The sequence below is a fragment of the Salvelinus alpinus genome, chromosome 2 (genome assembly GCF_045679555.1).
Source record: "Salvelinus alpinus chromosome 2, SLU_Salpinus.1, whole genome shotgun sequence".
Classification (NCBI taxonomy): Eukaryota; Metazoa; Chordata; class Actinopteri; order Salmoniformes; family Salmonidae; genus Salvelinus; species Salvelinus alpinus.
This window is the reverse complement of record NC_092087.1, coordinates 90,350,248-90,369,552: the sequence shown is the minus strand read 5'-3', so window position 1 is coordinate 90,369,552 and position 19,305 is coordinate 90,350,248. Positions and strand designations below refer to the sequence as shown.

Sequence of the window (19,305 nt, the reverse complement as noted above, 5' to 3'; positions counted from 1 at the left end):
TCCCCCAGGAGACTACAGGGTGGTTTGGTGACCACTGCCTGGCAGATCTATTGTTGCGTACTGTCCAATCAAGAGGGCTCGTTAAATCTTCTGAACCAAAACATCTGGTATTGTACCGCCATCTAAAGTAGAGCGATGGCTTAGTTTGACAACCCAGAACACCTCCTTTCTTTCCCATTGTCAGGCCATAACCACTGCTTTTTAAAAAAGTACTGTTTTCACAGCATGTTTGCATACGTTTCTTTCATAGAATTTAGTGAGTCGTGTTGTCAGTAGGGCTCTATATAGTATCTGTTGGGTCATCAATTGTTCTGTTAATCTCATTGATTTGTGAGGTGTTTACCACCACATCTTGCCTTGTCCACACCATTCATCAGGAGATCACAGCCAGGACTCATGCTCTTGTAAGACATTAATGTCATTTAGTGGTAATATGTCCTGACCCATTCCCTGATGAGAACTAAAAGAACCAGGCCTCCATGTCACAGACTGAGGAACAAAAGAGATGAGAACCCAAAGTTGTGTACAATATTTACACCTTTGTACAGTTGGCGACCCTGATTAACAGCACAGATGGAAACTATACCTCCAGAGAGCTGCTCTGTTTACTGTACCCCCAATCACATTGCTTCATGAGCCCCAGGATGAACAACACTGCCTCACAATATTCACCTCAGTGACAAAATACTCCAGAAAAGGGTTCTAATGAAAAGCTTTATTTGCAGTTCCATAGTTTTACTTCAGCACTTGAAAGACGTCTCAAGGGTTGCAGGTGTGACCTCAATGGCATCTTCTTCCATCTGTCGAGGAGCAAGTACATTTAATGAATCCTTTAACAAACTGACCAGCATTTAGATTAAAGGAAGACTGGCTCCCTAAATCATTTATAGTATACGAGTCACCTAGAACTCAATTCATCACCAATAAGTCCAGATTTAAAGCAGCTCACCAGCTTGGAACCCCTACTTGCAAGGGAAGACGTATTCTGTCTCAGCCTGGTCACCTGTAACCGTAAGACAGGTTAGTCTCAGTAAATGAAAACAAGTTGACCAAATGTTCCTCAGAAGAGGGGAAAATAACATTTTGGGGAGGGTTAGTAGATCAACTTACTTGGCTGGTAGTAGTCATAGATCTTGACCACTGCTGGCTTTAGATTCTGTACTGGGAACTCCTGTATGATGTCCAGGGTGATGTGGAAAGGAAATAGTGATGTCAGCTGTTGGGAGAGAAACAAACATATGGGTCATTAAACGATCTAAGCAGAAGTTTCTGTATTTCAGCTTTGCTGACAGATACAGCAAAATAGATTATTTTTAAATGAAGCCCATTATAGAGCGCCATGTGAAACATTTCAAACTGAACGATGGTTTTCACCTCACCTCTGTCAAGTACAGTAACACATGGTCATCTTTGATATCAACACGATCCACTTGACTCGAACCCCTCAGCTGTGAAGACAAGTCATTGACATTGTACGGACAAAAAAACCTTGAGCCTTAAAAAAGGGACACCGATGAGGCAAGACCTCCATGGATAAAGGTCACACCACAACAACTCACCCTCCCCAAAGAGTCTGGATCTGGAGAAAACCCAGAGAGCATTTTCAAATCCACTATAATCATATTGGTGGTGAGCTCCTTTCCACGATATCTGAGAAAGACATGATTGACAAATGCTTGGATTGTTTTAGCCATAAAGACCAGGCTAAGCATTCCGACTGATCCAAGCAGAGGTACCAACTAGAACAGGGGTGTCAAACTCAAATACCCAGTGGGCCAAAATGTAAAACCTGAACAAAGTCGCGGGCCAACATTGAACAAATGAACCTTTTAATATGGACCCAAACAAGTTTTGCTTTAACATTGAATATGGAACAAGCATCGCTTATTACCATACAATATATAATTTAATAGTGGAGACATGCAAAATCGAATTTCAAATGAAAAAACACATCAATGGCATTCATTTATTAAATAAATAAAATTTAAATAAAAATCGTATGCCTCTTTTCTATTTGCAGCCTTCTGATTTAAATACCAAAATAAACTTTTTCCAGATGCGTCGCAGCTCTCATCCACAGCGAGGGAGAACGCAACGAAATATTTTCCCTTTTCCATCAGCTGGTCATACAGATTGGTGGCAAGATCACATGTGCGATCAGCTACTGTGTTCCTGCTCAGGCTCACGTTTGAAAATGCTTGCTTTTTCTCTGGGCATACGAGGTCACAAACTTTCATCATGCACTTTTTCACGAACTCTCCCTCATTAAAGGGCCGGGCTGATTTTGCGATCTCTGCTGCCACTATATAACTAGCCTTTACAGCAGCCTCACTTTGTGATGTGGCTTTTTTGAACATAATCTGTTGTGAAACCAAACTTCTTTTCATCTCCTCTACTTTCTGGCTCCTTTGAGTCATGTCCATGTCCTTGTATTTGTCATGGTGTTTCGTTTCATAGTGTCGTCTAATGTTGTACTCCTTACTTACAGCCACGTTGACTCTACAAACAAGACAAACAGGTTTGTCTTTTACATATGTAAACAGATATTCTGCCTCCCACTTGTCCAGAAAGCTCCTGTTTTCTGCCTTTCTTTTCGCCATTTTTGGGAAGGGATAGCGCGCTGACAGTTGTAGCGTCTATGTTGCTATGACTACTGTCACAGAGGAGAGGGCGTTTCTGAGTCCTGTCCTGATTGGCGCGCGAAAACAACAGCAGAGCATTATGGGATTCGTAGTATTAGCGGTGAATGCGCTGTATAATACCGGCGGGCCAGCTCTAGTAGTAATTTGGTATTGTCTCGCGGGCGAAATATAATTACCCCACGGGCCAAATTTGGCCCGCGGGCCAGAGTTTGACACCCATGAACTAGAAGGTCAATAACCTATAAACGGGTATAACGAAACTAATTCATTTGGGTCAAATCCATTCTGTAAGACACGCGCCAAGATAACACCGGCAAACGAGGTGAATACAAGACAGGTCCTTCATTCTTACCGAGACTCGAGCTTCAGCGTGACTCTGGGTCTCAAAGACTTGCTGTTGCAGTCCACCTCTGGAGTCACCTGGATACTGAGCGTTGTGCTTCTGGTAGGAGTAGGGACGTTGTAGCGGACCACCACCTGGGATAGAGAAGAGGAAGTCAGGGAAACCATCCTGTCCAAATACAAACGTTTTATGAGCCAGAAGAAACATCTTCCCTGTCATGTGTATTACAGTGCATCTTGCGCCACAGGACTGGGAGGAGAGATGTGTATTCACTGACCTGCACTGAGGCACAAGCACTGCCCTTCACTTCAACGCTGTACTTCCCTTCTGTGTCCTGCAGCGCCCTCTCCTGGTACAGAAGCTTGTTGTTTTGGTTGACATGGAAGAGGCACCGTTCCCCACTGGGAGACCGTACCGTCACTGTGCTGGCTCCGCCTCTACTGAACACCCTGGTGGAGTAGAGAGCCAGGGCCTGGAGGGCCACCACGGTGTCCTACACATACAGACCACAGGACAATCAGTTCAAAATTAAAGACACCATTTTGAAGGGTTGATTATTTTCCTCACATTGAACAGTTGCTAAAGTGACTAAATCCCAATTCCATTCATTATGATGGTTTCTAGGCTCTGTACCAGTGGAAGTGAGCCTCACCAGGTTGGACATGAAGAACACATGACCTGTGGTCTGATACAAGTCAAAGTTACAATGTTTGGGAAGTATACCTGGGTGGAGGAGAAGCCTCCGTAGGCGTTCTGCTGCCTCACCAGCCACCTGACGATGCGGGAGGCGTAGCCCAGGTCAGAGGTAGACCGAGAAGAGGCACTGAGGGACGCCAGCAGAACGTAGGAGCTGATCTCCACCTCCAGGGAGGGTAAGGTCTCCGAGGAGGACTGGGACCAGTGCAGGAGACCCCCTGAGGGTTGAGGAGCACACACACACACACACGCCAGAATAAGAACTAGCTTATTCATCCCAATACAAAGTTCTGACCTCCCCAATTCATTTCCTGCCAAATACAATTTTAATGAGCAAGTTCAAACAATATTATTTTTCTTAACAATAATTTAAAATTAATAATTTTATTGGGCCTATCTGGAGCGCCAGATGGTCTGAGTGTTTGCACTTTTGGGACTACTCCATTATCCAGGCATGCTCAATCAAGGAAAGACTGCGCTAACAGATCTCGGACCAGGATATAGCTCACCCTCTTGAAATGAGATGGTGTCGAGGTGCTGCAGAAGCCGGGCCCGTGTCTCCATGTCACCTGCCAGGGTGAAGGTGTAGGCCAGCAGAGCAGTAGCGTAGGTGTTGGACAAATCACTGGTGGAGTTCTTCAGGCAAGACAAGCTGTGGTCCACAACAGGATCCTAGAGCACAGAATGACAGCAGCACATTAAGATAAGCCAGCCTGGTCCCAGATCAGTTTGGACTGGGTTCCATTCAACTTGCTGTTCTGGGGCCTCAGGCAGTTCAAATTGTTAATTAGGGAACACTTTTTGCTGAGGAACGGGATTGTTTTTCCTTGTAAATCTTGTGCATTTTATTACGTTGCATTTGTAAAGGGTATAATTTGTGTATATGCAGAGGTCCCATGCTAAAGAGGGATGGGACTCTTAAAATAAAGCTGAAAAATCAGACAACACGAACAGATCTGGGACCAGACTAGAGAGATTCAAGCTGGAGCCTAATATCAGTAGTAACAGATCTACACCATTCAGATCTGCTTACGTAACGCCCATTCTATGTTATGTCATAGGCTACTTGCAGAGAAATGACTTCACTACATCGTAGAAGCTGTAAATGACAGTTGATGTAAGACTGATGTCATACAGGAGGCTAAATGAGTTGCCTGTAATGACGTTGTGAGAAACGGTTCCATGGAGTGAAGCTACTTACCGACACGGACATGTTGAGCTCCAGCATTGAAGCAGTGATGTAAGCAGTCAGTGTGACTTCATCCGTCACTCCACCCTAGAAAACAATGTCACACTAACTGCATCTAGCCTGTTGAAATCAAACTATGTCTGGTCTGACGAAACAACCAGTTTATTAGCAATATAAAATACCTTCATTCTGTTGTTCAAGAGCTTCCCTAAAGCTCTGAAACAGCCATGTTTGCCTTGTTGACGTTCCAACCAAGTCTTGGATTGCTCCATCGTTGCCGGGTCAACATAGATGAAAGACTGGGCTTTGCCAAAGGATCTCAAGACAAAAGCAGTCAGCCTGAAGAAAGAAATGGATTCATTTAAAAGCCCCGACATAATATCGTCACGCTCCAAGTCATGACATCACACGGCAACTGTCCAATCCATCGTCTCCATGCCAGAGATGCCATTTGATTGGTCAATGCTTCATTGAAGCCACCAGTAGGTGAAAAACAAGCCAAGTACTCACCAGGTGTTCCCCAAGCCTTGTCCAAACGTGCTGTACGCACCATCAGCATTCTTGTAGTTCAGCTGCCGTTGGTAACCTGTCGGTGGGGTTTTAGCATGAACAGTGACCAAGCGGTTGTTCCATTCCCAGAGTTGTGCCCCAATATATCAGGGCTCTCCACCCCTGTTCATGGAGAGCTACCCTCCAACCAAGTTGTAATTAACCCCATTCAGCCAGCTAATTATTAGAAGGGGAGCTAGATTAGGGTTGGAGTGAAACCCTACAGGACAGTAACAGGGTTGGAGAGTCCTGCCCTATATAAGGAATAGGGTGCTATGAGACAGTGTCTATATTCTACCATCAAATGACTTCAGTAGGAAACCATGTGTTGGGTCAGTGATGTTATGTTAAGACATTGATATCATCCGTTATGCAGCTCCATCGTTACCATGACAGCAGGGTACACCGTGGAGAAACACTTTAAAAATGGAAAACTAAATCCTCTAATTGGACAAATTCAGCCCAGTTTGTGGATTTGGTGTCTAATCAAGACAGATTTTAAAGGGACTCTCCTACCACTAGTGAGGAACTTGGTAGCCTTGTCTAGGATGGCTGGCGTGAGCTGCTTTGTGTTCCTCAGGTACTCCAGGATGTAGATATTGGGGGAGAGCAGGGCCATGTTCTGCTCCCCACACCCATACGGCATCTGCAACAGTCCATCCAGGTTGTTGAGGGCCCGACCCAGGATGTCCCCTACAGAGAAACAAGGGACTTCTGTTACAGACTGTCCTCTTCAGCAAACAGCAGCGTCACAGGCGAAGGGTTGTCTTCCCACCACTACACAGGGGTGTATTTTACCCAGAACTGAGAGGGAAATCCTAGCAGAACCATCCACCACGTTCTGGGGGAGTTGCAGTTCCACCTCCTCCGTCAGAGCTTCTCCTGTGGACACAAAGATGAGTTGAATGAAGACGATCACGTCAACCACCGTGAACATTCAACGTTGATTCATTACTGACCAGTAGGACACAGCAACCAGTTGTAGGTGTGGCTCTTCTCTGTTCCCTCAGCCTGGAGGAAGAGAGGGATTCATTTCAGAGGCAGTTACACTAGACAGTATCTGTGCAACCTAACGTTAGTTCTCCCACAGCAGTAGACTACATACCTTCACCAGCAGGCTCCGTGTGACCGTGTCAACGCGTCCTCTCTCCGGTACGTTCGCAACCCCGTTGTCACACGCAGTGTGGGACTGGACAGCCGCCGCACTAACGGACACGTTCAAAACCCCTACACACAGTACAGCGCAGGTTACACACCATCCAATACGGTGACAGTACACAACTCAGGTTGACATCCATTCTGCCGTTTGAACAGTTGAACGAAGACTAACCCAGGACAGAGGGGGCCATTGTCCAACTGAAGGTCTTTCGTCCATTGGCACACAAGCACGAGGAGTCCCGGACATCACGCAAGGGTGTGAGAGTGTAGTCAGAGGAAAGAGCTGGAGTCACAGAAACCTGCCAAAGAGGAACGCGTCGTAAGATAACACGGTACGACAAAAACAATACAACTCAAGAAACCATCCCGGTGCAGTGTCGTACCACGATGCACTTGGAGAGGTAGTTAAACACAGTGGCCTTCAGCTCAAAGTGCTCTCCCCGGATGACTGAGTAGGGCAGGGTGAGCTCCAGGAAGAAGGGCTGGAAGACCGTGAGCTCCACCAGAGGAGCCAGACCGAAGCCACTGGGGGCCAGGCAGAAGACCTCAGTCTCCCAGGTGGTGATGGTGTCTGGGACTGTCAGGGGGACATCTGCTGATCCAGACTCCCTGGAATACAGAGGTCAGAGTTCAAACAGAAAGCCACCAAGTGTCCAATAGAGAAGGACTAATTTCAACACCGTTTGTTGTTACAAATCCATTTAAGCTTTATCTAACCAGGGACACCCATTGAGGTCAAAGGGTCTTTCCTAAGAGAAAGCTGGCCTACAGTTTACAGAGGTTCAGGGTCCTAATCTACACCACTACTGTTTGGATATGAGGCAAGAGCTAAGAGGGCTTTCACCAGAGGTCAGCCTCACTGTGCAGAGCACTTACCCAACTTCCACAAGGTCCCAAATCCATGTCTCAGGGAAGAATGTACGGACCGTCTGTATGGGTGGCGGAGGTGGAGCGGCAAGTCCACCAGCCACAGCCATTTCAAGTCTAGGACCTGCTGATCCAGGCCTAGCCATATGGCTGTAAGCTACTAACACAAAACATGGCCATTATTGTCAAGTTAAAATGGACTGAATGCTGTGCTTATTCTAACAAAAAGGTCATCCATAACCCAAGATTCATTAGACTTGGCAATGAGAATAAGGGTTGGTAAGGACATCTCACCATAGGAGCGATAGTACTGGTTCCCCTGGTAACTGAGGCAGGAAGGTACTCTTATATCCAGGTTAGTCGCTAGCTTCAGTCCCAGCGTCTAGAAAGAGCAGAAACAATTTATTAATAAATTCTATTAAGTTTAACAGTGTAAGATGAACACATTGTAACAGAATGGGGACTGATTCTTCCCAGAAAGAAAAGAGGCTTCAAGTTGACAAAACAGGGCAGAAATATTTACCTGAAAAACTGCATAAGGATCATTTGTCATCTCAGACGGTCCATATGGGTGTGGTATTATGAATCTCCTTGGTCTAACACGTAAACATGCTACTGGATCTTCAAGCTCGTAGGGAATATAGGTCGTCTCCTTGACCGGTAACAAATCAAATATCTGGAAAGGGACAACGGGGAGGTGTGAAATTACCTTGTTCATTGGGGACCAAACAGAACAGACTGAAACGACTACCTGGTGGAAAAACTCCATTTTGTTTTCCATTGCTAAACGTTTAGAACGTTGTCCCATCAACCCAGAACATCAATAAGGAGGTGCTTTCCAGTTACTGAGAGTCAATAGAAAGTGGGCCTCAAGCCAGAGAATGAGTCCCATCACATTTGATAAATGCTCCCCAGTGAACAGATCCACTCCATGTCTGCTGTAGTCACTGGTTGTATTCCCAGCACCACCAAAACAGTAGGTATGCTGGTACCACTGTAGTTCACTTCAGTGAGCTCCGTTACCTTGTCAGCATCCAGCCTCTTCCCTGGCTCCATGATGCCAACACTCTGGTCCACAGCACCGAGGCCACAGAGGGAACCGGGCTGGGCAGAGAGATGCAGGGTGTTCGCCTCCCCTGGGACAGCGTTGGAGGGAGAGAACTCCACCAACACCTGGCACACACATCAGATACCATTACTCCAGGTATGATACAGTCTGGAAATACTGGACACCTTTCAGAAAATCAGTCACTGGGGATATGAGACTCCTGCGCACACCTTGTTCCTAAAGCATTTCTCAGTGGGGAAGTTCATGCTGTGGGCGATGACAGTCTCACTGGGTAGCATACTGTACACCAGGAGCTGAACCACCGGCGCCATCTCTGGAACCACTGCCAACGTCAAGGTGACGTCACCCTCAGCTACTGCAACGCAAGAGCAGGTCACTGTCATCGAGCACCTTCCAGAACGTTCAGAATCACATCATGAAACTCACTCACCAGGACTGTCCTGCTGCACAGTAACATTGATGTGTCCATGCTGAACTATGACCCCTCTGGATAAGGCCTGGAGGGAAAGGGAACAGTTCTCAGCAACAGAGAGGAGACGTTGCAACCTGGACTCACTCCAATTAGTATGATATGTTACGCATGTATTCATTTGTGGATGTCCATCATCCATTTTATATAGGTTGCGAATTTTCTGAATATATATATTCAACAAAGTCCAATTTGTAACATGAGCTAGGTTGGGTTACAGTGGTTGATTAGGAGTATTGGTGTAGTAAAGGAACATCCTTTGAAAGTGTGGCAGGGGCAATGTCTGAAATGATCCTGGACTAAAGGAGCGCAACTAGGAAATATGGTGCTTTTTGAGAGGCACCGTGGGTTTGCAGGTTGTTCCTGGTTCTACTCACCAGGTAGAGGACAGCCACAGAGCCCTTTGGGACAGTCTCCCCTACGATGGCATAGCGGATGGTGATTGACACCGCCTGCCCACATGCCAGTGGTTTCTCCACCTTCTGAATAGCCAGGGAGCTGGACGGTTTACTGTCAGGGGCAGCGGGCTGGATCAGTGAGAGTAGGTGTTGCCCTCTGTTGAAATAGGGGACCCTGTATCCTGGGAACTCTGCTTGTGGGGTGTCGCTCACCTGGAAAGGAACAAAAGGGAGAGTCTAACTGAAGGCCCAATCCTAAATCACCCCCTAGACCGTGTCCTATATACAGTGGGGATCTGAGAGGATGACAGGAAGCAATATGGTAACAGATCCAACTTACTTCCCCCTAGCCCATCCTGGTCATAGCATGTTAGGGTCATGACCTTAGGGCAGCGTTTCCCCTACTGTCCTGGGGACCCCAAGCGGTCTGATTCAAATAATCAAATCTTGAGGAAGAGTTCATTATTTGACTTCAGCTGTGTGGGCAAGAAACTAAACATGCACCCCTTACGGTCTCCAGGACACTGGCATGGAGTATAAAGTCTGTCAAACCTAGAAGGAATCATACTTACTACGAGGTTAATATTCTCTTTGGGCAGACTGGTTGTGTTGACGGAGAACCTGGCAATACCACGACTGTCCGTGGTTAGGTTCTGTAGTCGTAGATATGAGGACCAGCCTTTCTCCTCAAACAGGTAGACTAACATGTCAGAGATGGGTGTGTTGTTAAAGCGAACAGCATTTATCTGAGGAAAAGGGGGGGTGTTGTATGAATGAAGTGACACTACATACGTCATCATTACCTACCACATACTGCTAGTTCAGGAAGCAGGACAAACTAGCTTCCACAATGCAACAGGAACACCATTTGGACTTACCTTGCCTTCGATAATTGATCCATGCTCATAGATTTGGGGCGTGTCAACAAATGTGAATTCACCAATCACATAGGAGAGCTCAATGCGTTTTTCCTCTGACAGTGTCACACCTGTCAAATGAAAACAGGATGGTATATTTCACAATTACCAGTACCAACACCATGCAGAAACTGAACTGCAGTGCAGCTTAAACAGAAAATTAAAACCAGAAAACAGCATTATATAAAACCCTGCTGCAGCACCAACGGTCATAAAGCTCTTTCTTCCCAACGCAGAGGAACCCAAACTCAGTCCTGGACCCCCCCCCCCCCTGGGTGCACCTTGTAGTTTCCTGCACTACAGCTGATTCTAATCAAAACTACACTATGAGACGGTTATTTCAGTCAGCTGTGTAGCGCTCGGGCAGAAACCAAAACCCAGGGGGAACCCCAGGACAGTTAGGGAAACCCTGATCTAATGAAACAGGCAATAGTTACGTCGCCATCAGCTGAAGTGAAATGAAGGGTTTGTATTGAGGAAACGACATGATGCATCTCATAAAGGACTCGCCTGTCCCCTCCTCCTGTACTTCTGCATGGAAACTATACACGTCTCCCAGCAATTTCTCTCCTGCATTCTTTGTGAAAATGGCCATGTTGAAGACATAAGAAGCACAGCCAGTATGGTCCATCTAGGAAAAGCAAGCAGAACCACACAAATAGATTTAAATCCCATTCAAAATGTAATTTGTTGGTAAAAACAGCACTACTAGTTTTAGGAAAGCATACAAACCTCTATTGACTCTTTGTGGCATGGAGGTGTGTAATCAGGAACTCCTTGTGGATTTCGCTCATCGATTGTTATTGGTATCACTGCATTGTCCACCAAGAGTCGGCACAACTTGACCCCTGCTTTACCAGGTACAGGCTGCCTATACGTGTATCTGATTTCAATTCACAACAAGACAAGTGTCAACTTCCTACATCCAATTATCATATTAAAAACACGAGACCTAAAGGCTTATGCATTCCCGCAGGCTTGAAGTCACGCATTTAACACGGTCAATGAATCTGGACCTGTATTCATAGAGCCTCAGAACGGGATCAGTTTTAACTACAGATCATAATGAACAAGGTCACATGTCAGGGTGGGACCTGATCCTAGAACAGCACTGCTCATGTAAAATGCCACCGTACATAATCTCAGGGATTGTAGCAGTATTTTAAGACATTGCGCAGTAGCATGTCATTAATGTAGACCACATGCATATTTAAGGATTTTATATTTAAATAAGTGTATTTGAGCATCCTCAAATGCATAACAATTTCCAAGTGTATTATCAAATTAAGCTACAGTACTAGCACAGGCTGCTGCCTACAGACTTGAAATACTGGTCACTAATAATGCTTACATACCTTGCATTACTCATCTCGTATGTATATACTGTATTCTATACCTCTGACATTGACCATCTATTCTTAATTCCATTCCTTAGATGTGTGTATTAGGCATATGTGAAATTGTTACATATTGCTGCACCCGCAACATGTACTAAACACGTGTTGTAACCAATAAAATGTCATTTACAAAGATCCAAATCCTTAATTTGAACTGTGAAGGTAAATGAAATACTTCCAATAGTATTTCAACCCAGGTCTGCCTCAGCGTAATGACATTATTAATGACATGTGTAACTCCACTACATCACCTTGTAACTAGAGTACATTGCAATTCACCAATAGTGTTTACTCACTTTGCACACACTTTCACTTCATACTCTTCCTGAACAACGCTGATCTTGTCCGTGAGGTTCATTTGGATCTCAAACTTGGGCAAAACTACAGATAAAAAGAACAGCAGTCAACTCCAGAATGTTCCAGGGTTGTGATGCATTGATTCAACATTACCAAGCATGAAAGAGAAACTCCACCTACCATACTGTTCTACCTTGAAGTTGTGGTAGATTTTCTCTTCACCAATCCACACTACAATGGTATAGGATCCTACAGGTGCTTCAGAGTTCAGGGGGTGAGAAAGCTGCAGAATGCTGCCACTGGATGTAGTGTTGACCCACTGTCCAATCCGGTTGTGATTAACATCCTGTTGGTTCATAGGAAGGGGAACGTTCAGCAGGACACAACGATGTGGAAAGTTCACAACAGTATACAGGACAAGGAGTCAGTTCTATCTGTAACATTCATCTACTGAAGGGGGCCCAGATCACAACGCTGATAGGAAGTATTTAGCTAACTCATACAGTAGGTGGATATGAATGAGGACCTAGCTAGCTGGGGGAGTCATAATAAAGTTAGACTAACAAGGATCTTACCTCAAGTTCCACAATGTTGTACTGTGAAGGGCAAAGACAAGAGATGGAGTTGTTAATGAAACATGAACCCAATGCCAAAACAGAGGCGCATAGCTGTCTACAACTATAGGAACTAGACAGGTGATTGGCTTGGTCGCTTAACGTAAACATCACATGTAGCATTTGCAATTCAATCTCAGGAAGAGATGATCCCATTCATTCCAGTCTGACCTATATGAATGGAAGCCCCATGTCCTGGCTGGTTGAGTGCTGTACATAATACCAGACTGCTATGTCCATCACAGTATTGTGACACTTCTGCATCTTGGTTTGAAATAGTAGAGACTGACTTAAAATACTATTGTCAATCGTATATTTTCAACTCACCAGCTGATTGACGGGGCTAAAATGGGTATCCAAGGTGACGACTCTAAAATGCACTGTAAAAAGCCAATGACAAGACGAACAATAAGAATATTAGAAGCATCATTTCAGACAACTTCCTCATAATCCCAAGGTTCCCAGATTACCATCATCTTTCACCCGGTATTTCTACCGTTTCCCTCTACAATCCTCATAAGCCACGCATGACTCGTTAGAACAGACTGGGGAAGAGCATTGCCAGCAATGATAGTGTTCTTTTCTACACAATTATTGCCTGATGCATTTCACAAATCTTCCTTCAGATTTCAGTCTGACAGTACTTCATTGTAATACTGTTACAGCCTCAAATAAACAAAGGGAACATGGTGGGGTCGTGGAAAACTGTTGATATCAAAATGGGGTCAGGGGCCCAAAAAGGTCAAAGCACCGGAATAAACCATTACAGAACACGCCAACACCCAATTGTCCTGTTTCTTAGCAACCAGACTACCGGCTGTAACATTACCCGTTTGTCCTGGGTTGTAGATTGGTTTGTCCGTTTGGATGAACGTCATGGGGCTGTAGGGTTTGATCATGACCCTTCTCTCCTCTGTGGATAGAAATGTTTCCCCTCGAACCTCCACCTTAAAGTTCTGCACTTTGTCGCTCTTCACGTGAGGGGCCTGTCAGGGACGGAAACAGGGCAACACCGGTGAACTAACGGACCGATAACAAAGGACATTAAAAATGTGGTGCCGTGTGGCCCAGCTGGTAAGAGCGTGCCACTAGCAACTTCAAGGTAGAGCGTTTAACTCCTGCAGGGATCACATTATGCACTCAGCGTAATGTAAGTCTCGATAGTATATACAAGCATTCAATCAAAACCTGGTACAAATTGGAGCCTGAATCACAGAAAAGTTCTGGTAGGCCACCACTGACATTTCCCATAAAATAAGCTGGCATTGCATCACAGCTGAGCAGTACACTCTTATTGGAATGGCTCTAGATGTCCACCAGTGCTGGGCTGACCTGAAACTGGAAACAGCGGTGAAACTCTTGGTCAGAACTCTGGTGGAGAAGTCTCTTGTTCTGCCCGTCGGCCATCAGAGATACGGTCATGACCAGGGTCTCGTTGGGCTGCAGAAGGCTGGCACAAAGCTTGGCCTCTGAGCCTGCCTGGATCACTGCAGGAATGGCTACCATGTAAACCCTACAGAGAACACACCCGGCAACAGGACAATCACTACCCAATGACAGGATACCTCTAAACACAAAGCCAGGTGAAATACACAGGGGGATAAAGATCTGCAGAAAGAGTAGATGGAAAAATTGCTCTAAAAGAACATTAAACCCAGAGGAGAGAAGCAAGTCTGATCACTAAATTCTAACTTGTGAGTGCAGATTGACTTACGGTCTTAGAGTCTCTTGACAGACACAAAGCCAGTGAATGCAGGCAAAGAGTATCCATCTCCAAACCTGAAGCCCAGGAAGAACCATGACTAAAGGAGAAGAATAAACCACCGTTATGACCCAGTATTCCTACATGGAAGACCTGCCTACTGCACTGTACACAGGTTGTGTCTAGATGGGATACAGATTGTCAATTGAATTCACCTATAAGGTTAGAACTTACACAGCAGGTTAGGAGAATTAGGTTAAGGGTTGGCTAATAAAATACAATTCTACAGGGAAGGGGGTGAGAGACCAAACAATTGAATTTAAAATGCTTTCCTGGGAACTGCAAACCATATCAGAAGCATCTACCCAAGCAACACCAAACAGGCACCAACCTGGTCTCAGACCATGTCCTATCATTTTGTACGCAAAACTGAAACACTCTAGTATGATATTACATTTTATATGTATTACATTTGTGAATATCCATCATCCATTTCATATGATATGTTAAAAATGTACATTTTACAAATTCCAATTTGTTGTGGCCAACATGAGCTAGGTAGCTAACATTATCTAGGCTAAACATTAGGAGTAAAGTTAATTAGCAGGTTGGCTAACCTTAACCCTTTCAGCTAAGTAGATGAAGTTGCTTATTACCCAAAATGTTATACGTCAGTTTTATTGCCTTGAGTAGCTGTCAGTCTCCTGTAAAAATACCAAACTTACCATTTCATACAGATTTCAGTCTGGCAGATATACTTTTACTATGTTACGTATAGTCCATGAGACCAGGCTGCAGACACAGGTCGGTAAAATGGCTCAATTGCATGTAGGTTAGTGTTTAACGGCTAGACCGAGTTACAATATATCGGGCTACAAACTGGGCGCCAAACACAGATTGCAAAAGTGTGTCTAGCGTGCACTAGGAGAAAGTATTCTGTTGCTAAGACCAGATGCAAGTTTTTTTATTTAAATTGTTGTTTTGGCTATATGATTGCAACACAAGTTGCTATAGCACCTGTGACCTAGCGATACTCACCGCAGCGGGTTGTTTGTGGACTCAGTCGAACGTAAATCTCCCCGTCGGTCATGTCCCTATAAATATCCTTAGTTGCGGACTTTTTTCTAATTACTAAGCGCTCGCACCTGCTGGATATTCAGGGAGTTCGATTAGACTGAACGGCCATTTCAAATGCGCGATCATATTGTCAACAAGGCAGCATGGTGCGTACAGTAATTCAGGAACATAGGTCTACAACATGTTTTCTATCCGTCAAATGTTTGCATTTTCAAACATTGGGAAGGCAGCTGAAGCACATATGGGTTTTTTATCAAGACCAAACACTTTTAGGCCTATGCATATGGAAACTTCGAATCCTAAATCATTACTCCGCGTACTTTTGTACACTGCTGCAATTCGCTGTTTGTTTGTTACCTATGCGTAGTCACTTCGCCCCCACCTACATGATGATTACCCCAACTAGCCTGTGGACTCGGTACCGGTGCCCCCTGTATATAGCCTCGTTATTGTGTTACTTTTTATTTTAGTCTACTTGGTCAATATTTTCTTCTTCTTGAACTGCACTGTTGGTTAAGGGCTTGTAAGTCAGCATTTCACGATAAAGTCTACACTTGTTGTATTCGGCGCATGTGACAAATACAATTTGATTTGATTTGACCTACATCACTTTGTTTTGATCCGGCTTTGAAAGTGGCACCTGGCTCAGGCTCCAGGGACATCCCGGACACTCCTCCCACCGGGGTAACGCAGGACAGATAATAGAATCCCCTCCTATCACAGCTGTTAAACTCTGTAACTGTTTTAAAGTCACCATTGGCCTCATGGTAAAATCCCTGAGCAGCTTCCTTCCTCTCTGGCAACTGAGTTGGGAATGACGCCTGTATCGTTGCAGTGACTGGGTGTATCGACACACCATCCAAAGTGTAATTCATAACTTCACCATGTTGAGATATTCAATATCTGCTTTTTATTTTTACCCATCTACCAACCCATCTGCTCTACTTTGTGAGGCATTGGAAAACCTCCCTAGTTTTTGAGGTTGAATCTGTGTTTGGAAATTCACTGCTCGACTGCGGCAACTTACAGATAATTCTATGTGTGGGGTACAGAGATGAGGTAGTCATTACTGCACACAGTGAGTACATGCAACTTATGTGACTTGTTCAGCACATTTATTTAGGCTTGCGATAACAAAGAGGTTGAATACTTATTGACAAGACATTTCAGTGTTTTATTTGTAAAAAAAAATACATAAATAAAAAACAATTCCACTTTGACATTATGGGGTATTGTGGGTAGGCCAGTGACCAAACAAATCAGTGTAATCCATTTTAAATTCAGGCTGTACCATGTGGAGAAAGTCACGGGGTGTGAATACACGGGGTGTGAATAAAAACCTTGACATGTCTTCTCTCCCACCCCCTCCCCTCCTCCAGACCAAGGTGAAGTACCTGAAGCAGACGTCAGTGATGCTCCAGAGGGAGTTTAGAGGGAACATCCCTAAAGTTCAGTTCGGTTGTCATCTGAGACATTCTCATCAATGATAGGATGACAAACGGTACAGTGGAAAGTCTACACATTGTTTTCAGATTCACATGGAATTGTTGTGCAATTTAAATGTTTGAATATCAAATTATTTGTGAGGGGATGAAATGTGATTTTAGCTTTTCAAATGTGGGAATTGGGTTTTCATGAGTGAATTAGGCCCGACTCAGTGGCCCGCCCACGTGAAGAGACATTGGTTATAAACTATGAAACACGCCCTCCTCTCCCTTCCTATATAAAGCCTTGACGACAATATAACTTCCTGTTCGGGGTACATTAGGATGACGATCCGATGTCAGAAGGGTTCAGATAACTACAGAACGAAACAACCTCGGCATTAGCTTTGGTTGCGAATGGTATGAACGTTGAACTCTTACTCGCTACAGAAAAGTGATACCTCCGAGCCGTTGAGTTAGCAGCGGCCGCTGTAAACGTGGGCTCGGAGAGGACAGACAGAGTATCCGTCTACCACACAATGACGATACTACAACGTTTCCCGTTCACCACCAGAGACACTCTTCAAAGGACTCTGTTGGGCAACACGGCCTTCCATCTACCACCAACCTACTGAAGTGCAGCTCAGAGTAAAGATTTATTGCATTTTCCTTTTCCAAATGGGCGGTAATTTAGAATGTATAAGATTCTGTATTTACGATAGAGTAGCTGCCTACGGCCCGATAGACATCGCTTCTCCCTATGTTCTTCAGTCTTCCCGCTCAAACCCAGCCCCTTTCTTTTGGGTAACCAGCTGTCATATGTTCCGTCCGCTAGGGACGTTTTCCTTTATGACAATTTGTAATCAAGGTATGATTCATTCTGTGTGATGAGTTAGGCATTTAGTAAATAAATAATTAAACCCAATTTTGTATTGCTGATTCAACTTGTTAGCCAGGGTTCGTGAAGAATTTACAACTTTCAGATGAGACTGAAATAAGGTGACGATTAATATTGACGGAAAATATTACTAGGTCTTTAAGAGTTTATGCAGAAGATAACTGCGCTATAATTATTATTTTGTGGTGCCCCGACTTTCTAGGGAATTACATGATTAGCTCAATCAGGTAATATTAATTACAGAGAAAGGATTTTATAGAATAGCATGTCATCACTTAATCCGGCATAGCCAGACACGACACTGTCAATCCTCGCAGCACAGCTGCCCCTCCACCCATCAAGCCTCCCCAGCCAAGAGGCCTAAAGCTGGGTCACCTCGCTCACCACACTCCTCCAATACCTCCAGGGTCAAGTTGGAGCATGGTTCTCTTGGTTTGGGGTTACCACCTTCCTCAGCCACACCGGTCAAAGAGGAACCTCTGGCTACCACCCTCTCCCCTCTGCTGCCCAGAGAAAGTCCAAAGCCAAAACCTTTTCTACATGACAGTAGAGGGTAGAATCCATAGAGACCTTGTCCCAATTCTCCTTCCTCCCAAAGTGTACACGTGTCACTTCCCTTGACTGATGTGAAATGACTGGTACTAGAGATATGGTGGTAACTCCTACTAGCCCAGTGGTATTAACTTCCTTAGCAGGGAGACCATTTTTGGACAGAATTTCTGTGCACTATTTATTTTGCTAGAATTTCTCACAACACCCAAAACGAATAACCTTCAAATCATTACATTAAAAAGAAACCAATCAATGTTCTCAATAAAATTATTTTTCAAATGATGTCAAACATGTATATTGTCCCATACAATAATGTTAATGTTGTTCCCAAAACAAAGCGACCTGACAATTTTGTTAATTTATCCTTTAACTAGGCAAGTCAGTTAAGAACAAATTCTTATTTACAATGACAGCCTAGGAACAGTGGGTTAACTGCCTTGTTCAGGGGCAGAACGACAGATTCTTGTCAGCTCAGGGATTCGATCTAGCAACCTTTGTTACTGGCCCAACACCCTAACCACTAGACTACCTACAATACCACTGATAATCCTTGCAGATATACCAGAGTGACTAAGACGTGTCGGGGTCAGAGGTCCATTTGGAATTAACAATGTGAGTAAAGCTCAGTGCCACAAGTGATTGAGTTCCCCCAGGAGACTACAGGGTGGTTTGGTGACCACTGCCTGGCAGATCTATTGTTGCGTACTGTCCAATCAAGAGGGCTCGTTAAATCTTCTGAACCAAAACATCTGGTATTGTACCGCCATCTAAAGTAGAGCGATGGCTTAGTTTGACAACCCAGAACACCTCCTTTCTTTCCCATTGTCAGGCCATAACCACTGCTTTTTAAAAAAGTACTGTTTTCACAGCATGTTTGCATACGTTTCTTTCATAGAATTTAGTGAGTCGTGTTGTCAGTAGGGCTCTATATAGTATCTGTTGGGTCATCAATTGTTCTGTTAATCTCATTGATTTGTGAGGTGTTTACCACCACATCTTGCCTTGTCCACACCATTCATCAGGAGATCACAGCCAGGACTCATGCTC

At 44.6% G+C, this 19,305-nt stretch overlaps 1 protein-coding gene across 1 annotated transcript; it reads right to left on the bottom strand.

The window, feature by feature from the left end:
* Positions 1-700: 700 nt before the first annotated feature.
* On the bottom strand, positions 701-15,502 carry LOC139568180 (alpha-2-macroglobulin-like). The gene is made up of 37 exons (XM_071389917.1): positions 15,346-15,502; positions 14,320-14,407; positions 13,938-14,118; positions 13,435-13,591; positions 12,933-12,985; positions 12,567-12,587; positions 12,172-12,337; positions 11,991-12,075; positions 11,030-11,180; positions 10,808-10,928; positions 10,259-10,368; positions 9,953-10,126; positions 9,360-9,593; positions 8,944-9,010; positions 8,723-8,868; positions 8,468-8,617; positions 7,968-8,120; positions 7,739-7,826; positions 7,454-7,604; positions 6,961-7,186; positions 6,750-6,876; positions 6,525-6,646; positions 6,379-6,430; positions 6,218-6,301; positions 5,936-6,112; positions 5,381-5,456; positions 5,053-5,209; positions 4,883-4,957; positions 4,191-4,353; positions 3,709-3,899; positions 3,263-3,478; positions 2,995-3,119; positions 1,560-1,650; positions 1,380-1,448; positions 1,111-1,216; positions 950-1,003; positions 701-800 (listed from the first exon to the last, which is right to left on the bottom strand). The coding sequence occupies exons 1-36, from the start codon at positions 15,395-15,397 to the stop codon at positions 963-965; spliced, it is 4,446 nt and encodes a 1,481-aa protein (XP_071246018.1). The 5' UTR covers positions 15,398-15,502; the 3' UTR covers positions 701-800; positions 950-962.
* Positions 15,503-19,305: the final 3,803 nt, after the last annotated feature.

Bases quoted from the DNA above. Each gene is read 5' to 3' on its own strand.
- LOC139568180 (XM_071389917.1), bottom strand. From the start codon at position 15,397: ATGACCGACGGGGAGATTTACGTTCGACTGAGTCCACAAACAACCCGC. The intron at 10,369-10,807 runs GCGAGTCCTTTA...TTCATTTGACAG, and splicing joins AGTACAGGAGGAGGGGACAG to GTGTGACACTGTCAGAGGAA. The intron at 6,431-6,524 runs GTATGTAGTCTA...CTCTTCCTCCAG, and splicing joins CACGGAGCCTGCTGGTGAAG to GCTGAGGGAACAGAGAAGAG.